General features: G+C 42.1%; 1 protein-coding gene across 2 annotated transcripts in view; it reads left to right on the plus strand.

Annotated features, from left to right (window-relative positions):
- Positions 1-8121: 8121 nt before the first annotated feature.
- LOC126236997 (uncharacterized) overlaps positions 8122-12141 on the plus strand; it is a 38322-nt gene continuing 34302 nt past the window's right edge. For both annotated transcript variants that reach the window (XR_007545018.1, XM_049946722.1), the window contains exon 1: positions 8122-8212. Coding sequence is in view for 1 of the 2 variants with exons in the window: in XM_049946722.1 (XP_049802679.1) it covers positions 8149-8212 (64 nt within the window). In the remaining variant the exon portion in view is untranslated. The remainder of the gene's footprint in view (positions 8213-12141) is intronic.

Consider the following 12141-nt stretch of genomic DNA (forward strand, 5'->3'; position numbering starts at 1 on the left):
ACAAGTCTTTTGTGAACTGCCTCTTTCGTGGGTAAACTACTTTTGTTAGAATTCTTCCATGTAAGCTCAACCTGACATCTGCTTCACCTAAAGAAAACATCTGCAGATATTCCACTTTTTGGTCGCCCCGTATTATCATTCCAAGATATTTCACGGTTGTTACTGTTTTTAGTGACTTATCGCTAATGCTGTAATCGAACAGTATAGGATTTTATCAGTTATTTACGGGTAGTATGTTACACTTTTTTATGTTCAGGGTTAAACTGCCAGTCCCCGTACCAGCCGCGGTTCTTCTGCTCGTCTTCCTGCATTTAGTAACAGTCTTCTGGCTCTGCAAGCTTGCTAAAGACTGCAGCATCGTTCATCAATAGCCTCACAGAGGTCCCGATATAATCGACAAAATTTTTTTGAAGGATTCTTTAGCCTCCCCTATCGATGTCGTTTTACACAACCCGGTATACGTCTGTTTAAGGAATGGTATCCACACGGCGACAGCAATGTAATCGATGTAAGTTCCCTCTTAGAGCTTTGAATGACTCTTAGCAAACGGAATCATACTGTAAAAATACAAGTGAGGATTGGCCATGAATTACAAGATATTTTTGGACCAAGATATACCTTAAGTTTGCCAAACCTACCCAAGTGTCTTCAATGTTCTTCGTGTAATTAGTGGTGTAATCATACATGTTTTAGATGTCCTTTTAAGTTTATTCAGTTTATACTACTTAATCTTTCGCAAATGGTTCAGAAACGATGCCTTATAAACTGTTCTTCGCCACCAGGAGCAACGAAGTTAACAGGAGACATCAAAACGGGAAACGTGGAAGTAACAGCTTTCTGTATATAACCCAATGAAACGATTAACCTACAATTTTATAACATAATTTTTTTTTAAAGTTCAAAACTTTTGGTGCCTTGACCGAAATTTTCCTGTTACAATTAAATCACGATAACTAATTTCGGTTGCCCTCTACAATCATCTTCACTACGTGCAAAATGTAAAAAATTACGGTAAATCCGCATTGGAAAGCTTTATTAACTTTAGTCAAACAATTTTTTTAGTGTAAACACCAAGACAATGTACGTAGTCAGCATGCTAAATTGTTGATAGTAATCTTGCAGGATGGCGGTAATAATGAAGGCAAATGGTCATTTGCTTGAGTTAAAGTTGCATGAAAAGCTCTTTATTTGTAACTGTGTAGCAGGCATTATAGTCAGAACAGTTCCAAAAGCTGTCAGCTTTTCCATAGCCTGGCTTACAAAAGAATGATCCTGCATGCTGCATGAAATAGTCTAATAGGTTGAAGAATAAAAGGGAAATGCCATAGGCACACCAGCCTGACAACAGACATCAAAACTCTATTTCATAAAGGTTATTTCATACGCCATGCAGGATATAGTGTTCTCACTATAATATCTGCTACACAGTTGCAGATAATGAGGTTTTGATGCAACTTTAACTAGTGCAACTGGTCATTTTTCTTCATTATTACCGTCATTGTACGAGGTCTACAACCTGGTTTGATGTGGTCCGCCACAAATGCCGCTTCTGCGCCAATCTCTTCATCTCACAGATGCACTTGTAACCTACGTTCTGAATTACTTGCTAGACATATTTCAATTTCTGCCTTCTTCTACAGTTTTTGCCCACTACAGCTTCCTCTAGTACCATGGAAGTTATTCCTTGATGCCTTAACAGATGTTATATCATATGTACCTTCTTCTCGTCAGTGTTTTCCACACATTCCTTTAGTCTCCGATTCTGCGCAGAACTTCCTCATTTCCTACCATATCATTCCATCTAATTTACAGCTTTCGTCTGCAGCACCACATCTCAGATGCTTCGATGTTCTTCTGTTCTGGTTTCCCACAGTCTATGTTCCACTACCATACAATGATGTGCTCCAAATGTACGTTCTCAGAAATTTTTTCCTGAAATTGAGGCCTATGTTTGACACTAGTAGACTTCTCTTGCCCAGGAATGCTCTTTTTTTCAGTGCTAGTCTGCTTCTTTCGTTCTCCTTGCTCCGCCCGTTATGAGTTATTTTGCTGCCCAGCGTACAGTATTCCTGAACTTCATCTACTTCGTGACCATCAATCCTGAGTTTAAATTTCTCGCTGTTCTCATTTCTGCTACTTTTCCCTGCTTTTGTGTTTGTTCGATTTACTCTCAGTCCATATTCTGTACTCATTAGACTGTTCTTTCTATTCAACAGTTTTGTAATTCTTCTTCACTTCACTGAGGATAGCGATGTCATCAGCAAATCTTATCATTGACATCCTTTCGCCTTGAATTTTAATTCCACTCTTACATTTTCTTTTATTTACATCATTTTCCTTTTAATAAGCTATATTAAGAGCGCCGTCTCCTCCCTGACAGTGTGAGGCTTCATTAATATATGACTCGCTGCGTGAATACGCCAAAGCAGTTTCGTAAAAAAACATTTGTACAGTAGGTCTAACATGTCTTCGTTTGCTTTAACAGTTATTCTGGGACATTTTGACAATGCGCTTTACTTCTCCAGAGCTAACTGCCAACAACATTGTTCTGTCATATGGGGATGCATGAAACAACATCGGTGGGGGCAGCTGAATCACCCTGTGTACAGGGTGAACTAGAAAGTCATCGACAAAATTTCGGAGGCAGTTCAGGGATATTTTGAGTATTTCGGTGTAGGGGACACCTAGTCTCCCTTGGCTCGTTTTGTAGTAAGAGTTCAATTATGGTTTATTCCGTTCATTTCCCACATTACCTATGTTTCTGTGAAATAAAATTCACAACGGTTAAAAAGCCTGTAATTCGCAGACAGTAAAATGTACAATACAAATCAGAGAGTGATGGGATAACCGTCAGACAGAAGTGAAAGTATTGTGATGGGGACTGTCGCTATGGAAACAGCTCAGTATAGCGTCGTTATTCAGCTCTTCTACCGTTCCTCACAAGCGTCTTCTAACCAAACTGCGTGCCTACGGAGTAACGCCTCAGTTGTGCGACTGGATTCGTGATTTCCTCTCAGAAAGGTCACAGTTCGTAGTAATAGAAGGAAAGTCATCGAGTAAAACAGTAGTAATATCTGGCGTTCCGCAAGGAAGTGTTATAGGCCCTCTGTTGTTCCTGATCTATATTAACGACATAGGAGACAAGCTGAGTAGCCGTCTTAGATTGTTTGCAGACGATGCTGTCATTTACCGTCTTGTCAAGTCCTCAGATGAGCAAAACGACTTGCAAAATGATTTAGATAAGATATCTGTATGGTGCGAAAAGTGGCAATTGACCCTGAATGAGGAAAAGTGTGAAGTTATTCACAGGAGTACTAAAAGAAATCAGATAAATTTCGATTACACAGTAAGTCACACAAATATTAAGGCTGTAAATTCAAGTAAATACTTAGGGATTACAATTACAAATAACCTAAATTGGAACGATCACATAGATAATATTGTGGGTAGAGCAAACCAAAGACTGCGATTCATTGGCAGAACACTTAGAAGGTGCAACAAGTCTACCAAAGAGACTGCTTACACTACGGTTGTCCGCCCTATTCTGGAGTACTGCTGTGCGGTGTGGGATCCGCATCAGGTGGGACTGACAGATGACATCGAAAAAGTACAAAGAAGGGCAGCTCGTTTTGTATTATCGCGAAATAGGGGAGATAGTGTCACAGACATGATACTCGAATTGGAGTGGCAATCATTAAAACAAAGGCGTTTTTCGTTGCGACGGCATCTTCTCATGAAATTTCAATCACCAGTTTTCTCCTCCGATTGTGAAAACATGCTGTTGGCACCCACCTACACAGGGAGAAATGATCATCACGATAAAATAAGTGAAATCAGGACTCTCACAGAAAAATTTAAGTGCTCATTTTTCCAGTGTGCCATTCGAGAGTGGAACGGTAGAGAGATAGCTTGAAGGTGGTTCATTGAACCCTCTGCCAGACACTTTATTTTGAATAGCAGAGTAAACACGTAGATGTAGATGTCGATGTAGATTGCATTCAGTGAATCCGTACAGAACGTGCATATATACCAACATTCTATCAGTGAACCTATCCGTACCGCTCTGTATCACTGTTAATGCACAACCATCAATGCAGGAAAAACAATGCCGTGACAACTGAGAACAGAAAGCCCGCTTGAGGGCGATGAGCGGAATGAGTGTTACAGTTGCCAACATCCAGTGCCGTAAGTTAACGGGGCAAGTCTGGATCAAATAAGATACCCTGTGCATAATGTTGACATGTGAATTTCTCTGCAGATATATTCAATGCAACACAGATAATGAAAATGCATGGGGGTAAGAAATCAAACGAAATGGCATTACTCGGCAACGATCCATCGGAGGTCATTGATCTCTTGTATCAAAATATTCATAAAATATCCCTGAACTGCTTCCGATTCTTTTTCGGTCGAGTTCTGTAGTGAATTTTTGATACTGGAGCCGAGTGTGCGCTGATATGAAAGTTGCTGGTGGATTAAAACTGTGTGCTGGACCGAGACGCGAACCCGCGATCTTTGCCCTTATCTGGCAAGTGCTGTACCAGATTTATTTTCTTCTTATTTTTTCCCCTTCCCTCCTAGCCCCGCCTTGCGATGGCCACTGTTACATCTTCTGAGTCAAATTAAATATAAGTTTCTTCTGCAATTTTGCCTTTCTTTTGTCAAAGAAAACGAAAATTGAGGAATGCAATTGTTGCATCGAACTGGCGGCTAAGCGTATGGAGGGGACTGACAGAGCGTATTATATAGCTATGGTAGCAGCAAAAGGAAACATGAATGCAGTGTGTGGGTAAGGAAGCCATGAAATGAATAACGAAGGGTGGGATCTATAACATCACCAGTAACTGGTAATGTATTGTGCGGTGGACTGGAAACAAAAGCAGGAGTGTATCCTTCCTTAGTTAAGGCGAAAAATAAAAAGGGGAAGCACATATTACAGCACCGTGCAAATGGTCATCACAGACCTCCCGTCGCTTAAACATGCAGGTGTGACTACCCGAACTGTGTAAGATACAGCCCACATTGAAATGTGCCTTGTTTTATCATCTTGTAATATTAGCTTGTCCTGCCACTGATGATCCAGCTGCAAGGTGCTCGTGAAGCGCACTCCATGAATAATTACAAAAATATTGCCTATGGTCTGTACTACGAAGGATCGAAGGATCTTGCAATGTCGTTCCTGCAAGAAATGCTAGAAACCCAAAGTGTCCTTAGTGCCGTCTTGGGAAAAATAATACAATGTGTGCTCTTGAAGCCATGACACGGCATTAGTTTTTATACTTGGGTAATATGTCACATTAGGAAATAATGGAACCTTAGTTCGACATGATTTGGAGTTCCTCGAAGAAAGTACGCCAACATTTGCTTCACCGAGCGTCACCCTGCCGCCGACGCGCCACAGCTAAGACGGCGTTCGTCGTTGTCTTGGACTCTACAGCCCGTGCACAGTGGAGATTCCGTCATATGGATCGCGTGTAGCCCTGATCTTTTCATGTGCTTGCCGTCAACCGTAATAAACCATATAGTAATGATACGGTGTCATTATAACATGCTGAATCGATAGTCACATTACGTTTCAACAGACTTCCTGGCGCTTTCTCTCTACCATTTAATTTCTGCGTCCACGCTGCATGATACGATACACCGTCCGTGCCGTCGCCGGTGGAGTCGCTGGTAGGGTGAGACAGGCCTAACTCAGGTCTAGATAAACGACACCATGTAGAAGAGTGTTTCTGTGGTGGAGGGGGGGGGGGGGGCGTGGTGTGGTGCACAGGCGACGTTACGGAGGGCAGCGCCAGTTCCTCTAACAAACCCGTCAGACTGTGCGAACGGCAGGCCGTAATTTGAGCAACGTGCTTACCAACAGCGCGACTGCCCTGTCATGAACATGGACTACGTCAAGGTCTCCCAGACCCTGGGGAAGGGTCAGCGTTTCACATTTGATCTTGACAAGTACTTATGAACGAACAGAGCACCCAAATTCGCTAGTATTTGTCGAAGAAAAAAGACCATCGTCATCAGTAAGTGTAGTATCAGGAGGATGTGCGGGATGCGTGACGCCAAATGAATGTTAACACACTGAGTCCTTTGGAGGATATAGTCTGTCCTTTATTGATTACATGGTATCTCTGAGCTGGAAGGGGGGAGGGAGCGGGAGGGGGACACGCAAACTTTCAACAGGCAATCCAACCCCAATATTCGTGGCCACTGATTGGTGACGTTGACACGACTACTCGGGGTTATGCCATATGTACGAGTAACTGTCCAATCCAGCCAACTAGACTACTCATGCACGACCCACGACACGTCCTCACAGTTTAGCTTCCGCCAGTCGCCGATCTATTATCTTCCGTACTTCACAGTTCAACTGGGAAACTTGCAGGCCTAGCATTCCTGGAAGGAAGCATATCGGGGACACATGTGTTAGCCACATGCTCTGGGATGTTTCCAAGAATGAATTTTTTACTCTGCAGCGGAATGTGCCATGATATGAAATTTCCTGACGGATTAAAGGTACCGGACCAGGACTCGAACTCTGGGCCTTTTTCTTGCGCTGGTAAGTGCTCTACCGACTGAGCTATTTCGTGACTGCCTCATCTCCTACTTTTAAAACTTTATAGAAATTCTCTTACGTGGCCTACGGACTAGCACGCTAGCAAAAAAAAAAAAAAAAAAAAAAAAGGTTCTGAGCACAATGGGACTTAACATCTGAGGTCATCAGTGCCCCAGAACTTAGAACTACTGAAACCTAACTAACCTAAGGACATCACACATATCCATGCATCCATGCCCGAGGCAGGATTCGAACCTGCGACCGTAGCGGTCGCGCGGTTCCAGACTGAAGCGCCTAGAACCGCTCGGCCACAGTGGCCGGCTAAAGAAAACTGCAGATACATGGCTTAGCCAAAGCGTGGAAGATGTATGCAGTATTGATATTTCACTTTGTAGCGGAGTGTACGCTGACACGAAACTTAATGTCAGATTAAAACTATGTGCGACACCGGGAATCGAATGAGGGGTCTTTTAAGGGGCTTTAGTTTTAATCTTCCAGGAAGTTTCATATCGGTGGAGTTGTGATTCAGCCTGTACATCGTAAAGATTAACCTCCCTGTAACACGCTCTTGGGGTACTCCAAACTAGTGATTTCCAGCCGCACAGGACATTGCGGAAATGAAATGGCGAAATCTGAAAATTTGTGTCGGACCGGGACTCGAATCCCGATTTACCGCTTGTCATTAGCTGTTGACTTAGCCACTTCAGCCATCCGAACACACGCCCTGGCCGAGGCAAATTTCCAGCTTATTGCACGCTGCACTGCAGTGTCCCTCGTCAGTTAATCCCCTACTCACAAATTATTGATTCACGTAGGAGTTGGAACGATATTAGCTGTTCCACACTGAAATAAATCTCATGGAGCTGTCAGGCTGTCATGGCAAATAGTGGCTGCTCTGTAGGACAGCCACAACTCGTATTTAAATATACATTTCTGTGATAGTGTGACAGTTTCATGACATTTCCTGTGTACTAGCTCCAATTTGCGAGAAGGGGTTAGTGGATTAGGGACGCTGCTGCATTGTAGCGTGCGATAAGTTGGAAATCCGGGTCGGTCAGTGACCGTGTCCGGATATCTGAAGCGGATAAGACAACCGCTCGTAAGAAGCGGTAAATCCGACTTCGAGTCCCGGGCTGGCACAAACCTTCAGCTTTCGCCATTGCATTTCCTCAATGCCCTGTGTGCCTGGAAGTCACTAGTTTACCGCGCACCCTTTCCCTTCTCTTCCCATACATCATATACAATATGTACGCCTGTCGCTTCCTCGCGAAGCAGAACAGACACTATTCGTGTATATATCTGTTTCTGGATGTCGTTGCCTACGGAGTTGCGGATCTCACATACGAACACTTTCTATTGCGGAAGACGCGGCAGGGCATGACTGCAAAAGCGGCCGCGTCCAGGACGTTGCCACGTCCGGTAGGAGTGTCGCCCGCCTGTCGCGAAGGATGATGCGCGCCGCTGGAGGAGGCGGCATCGCAAATGATGGCGACGCCTCGAGCCGCGCGGGGCGGGGCGGGGCCATGTCGGCCTTGGGGCCCGCGATATAAGCCGGCGGTGCGCGCGACCCCACAACAGCACCGCTCGCTGCAGCCATGGCTCTCCTGCAGGTCTCCTGCTTTCTCGCAGTCGCGATTGCCGCCGTCTCGGCTGCACTACGTGAGTACACCTCCACCACACAGTGTAGCTAAGCGGCGACGTTAATTAGTCCTGCCTAGAGCTGTAAAACTACCGTAGGCTACCGTAATCACAAGTAAGCGTGGACTATGGACGTTTTCCTGGTAGCTTTGGTTAGTTAAGGTCGTACCCGCGTACTTGTACGTTAGGTGTGTTGCCTACCTATCGGGCGTCACGTCACAACGATCACTTTCTTTACGTATGTGATCAGTGTGTTACTAGATTCCCCTAAAAACCAGAAGTGGTGAACCGTCTAGAAACTGAGTGAGGATATATTAAGGGCCGGATAACCTGCGGAACAATTTAGTTCTCCGTAGATATCCTCCTGTCTGTTACTCAAGATCAAACTATTTATAGCAAAACTGAAATTGTTATTGTTTAGTTAAGGTTTTACTCGAAAATTGTTCATTTGTGACGTGAAACAGACGGATGTTGTACACAATATAGACTTAGCATATAGCGCCAGAGAACGAAATATCCTTAACAAAAAGGTAAAACACAACACCCGCAAAACAAAAATGTGTCAAACATCGCTTCAATAATGAAATTTTCACTCTACAGCGGAGTGTGCGCTGATATGAAACTTCCTGGCAGATTAAATTGTGTGCCCGACCGAGACTAGAAATTGGAAGGTAGGAGACGAGGTACTGGCGGAATCAAAGCTGTGAGGACGGATCGTGAGTCGTGTTTGGGTAGCTCAGTTGGTAGAGCACTTGCCCGCGAAAGGCAAAGGTCCCGAGTTCGAGTCTCGGTCCAGCACACAGTTTTAATCTGCCAGGAAGTTTCATATCAGCGCACACTTCGCTGTAGAGTGAAAATTTCATTCTAGAAACATCCCCTAGGCTGTGGCTAAGCCATGTCTCCGCAATATCCTTTCTTCCAGGAGTGCTAGTTCTGCAAGGTTCGCAGGAGAGCTTCTGTGAAGTTTGGCAGGCAGGAGACGAGATATTGGCGGAATTAAAGCTGTGAGGACGGGGCGTGAGTCGTGCTTGGATAGCTCAGTATGTAGAGCACTTGCCCGCGAGTGGCAAAGTTCCCGAGTTCGAGTCTCGGTCCGGCATACAGTATTATTCTGCCAGGAAGTTTCATCGCTTCAATTCTTCGTCGAACTTATATAAAACATGTCTCTGTAACCCATAAACAACTTTAGCATTTATAAATAATAACAGAAAACTCTTTTCTTTTCATCATAATGAAGAACATTCTATTGAGTACAAAAAACAATATATATATATATATATATATATATATATATATATATATATATATATATATATATATATATATATATATATATAATGTTTGTGCGTGTAAACTATACTTGCATCAAAAGTTATCGTTTGTGTTGCATAGAAGCGTCTAAGTTACCCTAACAACTATTTTTTATTACTTATAAAATACAATTTATCTTTTGTAAGAATGTAAAATGAACAAGAAAACAAGAGGCAAGTCGCACGCTCTCACTTCCTCTCTCACACATTCGTTTATGTTCCTTTCCTACCATCCACCAACAATCCTACCATCTGCTACGTCATATATGTAGTGTTCCAAAACTACTGAGTAATAGTTTTGGTAGAACATAGCTCTATTGCTGCCGATAAGGAGGCCGTGGCTTCGGGAGCGCTTACACAAGATCCTCTGGAATCGTGGAAAACGGTTGGAATTCTTCGAGAAACAGCATTGTAACCATAAAGATCCTCAACGACGAATATTGTCTCTTAAACTAACGCACCATTCATACCGTTACTAGCTTTATGAAGCTGCTTCCTTCTCGACTAGTACAAAAGGATAGCAATTTCTACCTAATCCATTAAATTTCGGGCAAGCAGCCGCGTGAATTCCAACTTGTCGCACTGTTACTTCAGCCGTGTTACTTCATGCACGGAGAAAACCAAGAATGTCTCTTAGTTCCTTCCGAGGATGGCTGGAAGACATGCGGCAGAAATATCAGTGGAACTAATGTAATTTGTACAGCTGCATGCCTGAAACTTAATGGGTTATTTATTTGTACATTTTTACGTGATTCCTAATTCTGGAAGATCCGTTGTTAATGGGATGACTATAGACTCTCTTTAAATTTGGCGCAATTCCATTAAGGTTTAACATTTTTCCCAGACTCGCTATGCTAAATGACTTATAGATCCTGTTTCATATGCACGATTCGCTCATAAATTAGAAGAAATGATAACGATACTTGTTTTTGAATGACGCCGAAGCTGGAAGTATTAGAATGACGAAGCTGTTACTGCTCTTGGAGGAAGTCATTTTCCTGCATAAGCTACTTTTGTGTTCGAAATAATCACTTTATTTCATGCTTAACTATTAGCTAATTTCACCCACTTGAGCGAAAAGAAGTAACTAGCACGTACCCGAGGTGGTGAATTTAGGTAATTGCTAAGCATGAAATATAGTGATTATTTCGAAAATAAAAACAGACTGATTAGGAAAATGACTTTCATCATGAAATTTATACCGACATTGGAAGCATATGTACCATTGTCTATTGTTACTACTCTACAGTTGGCGTCAGTTTCTTAAGAACAATTTACAGGAAAATTTAAAAATTTCATATATTTATTACGTGTTAACGGTTTAAGTAACAACAGAATTGTGTTAAAAAGGGGACAACAAATTGTTCATGTCTCTATGAAGGAATCTCCCAGTATGTGTTTTACGGAAACCACGGAAAACAAAAGTTCTAATGAGGATATATACTGCAACGGAATGAAATTTCTAACCTTATTCGATCATTCTTTCTACTTTATTACATGTCGTAATGCTTTCTTTTATTCTGAGCCTCGTTTGATGTTACGGTTACCTTTTAATGTAGAAACTATGTCGAGTTACACAGTACACCTACAGATTATGCAAACCCCCAGTCAACTGTACTAACGTTTGTTTGGTTTATTCAAGAATATAAGCCTGATCTTTGGCAGCATGTTGGATCCTCTTTGCTTATCGGCTAGAGATCATTAAGGTTGATATTTTCACACGTCTTGTTTATCTCACGAATTACATTGTCCGTTTAACTCTTACGCGAGTCACATAGTGCTCTCATATTAATAGACTTTCCGACAAATTGAGATTTGATACTGATGTTATTTTATATATGATTATTGGGACATGATTTGTCGACGGTTTATTCATCAGATTTTCGCTATTCATAAAAAAAGATTTCGTGGTAAAAAGTGTAAGAAATTTTCTCGTGCAAACCATCAAATTCTATAAAATAATTGAGAGTATGCCGATGAACAGATAAATTCTATTTATCACGTTCCAAAACCCAGTCACATTATAGTTACGTTAAAAAACTTTCATCTTTGGGCACTAAAATACGAATTCGAATAATCAATAAGAATTAATAATAATCTTATCGTAAGTTACATACACGTTGCTTCTAGAGAAATATTTCTTACTATAGCCTAGCAAATTATATAAAATTGTAGCTATTATTTCCATTTTAACACAGAATTAAACACAGATGTGCTATCGATTCCTTGATTCATATTGGCCTATTGAAATGACGTATTATACCAAACAGACCAAGACACACACCATGTGCAAGAATGCGAAGGGGAGTAACAAACTACATCATTGTCTAAAGTACAATGCTCAATATTTGTTATAAATTCACTGTATCCCTGTTTAAAATTTGAGTCGGACACCTCTTTTTATAGCTGGCACTCCAGCTACTCCAATGTTGACTCCTTTGCTCATCGGACTGTGTCAATCGGCATGACTGTCCTCGTCATCGTTCTTTAAATTGCAAATCAAGTTTTTCTTCTCTTGCAGCTGTTTCGTAATACTGTGCTGTTGCTCAAAGAGGTTATAGATGTCATAGTGTTGCGCAGTCATAAAGCTGAGAGTTCCACTTCATCCTTCAAACGCAATAGAGAGCAGGAGCAAATCGC

Source organism: Schistocerca nitens, chromosome 2, assembly GCF_023898315.1.
Source record: "Schistocerca nitens isolate TAMUIC-IGC-003100 chromosome 2, iqSchNite1.1, whole genome shotgun sequence".
NCBI lineage: Eukaryota > Metazoa > Arthropoda > Insecta > Orthoptera > Acrididae > Schistocerca > Schistocerca nitens.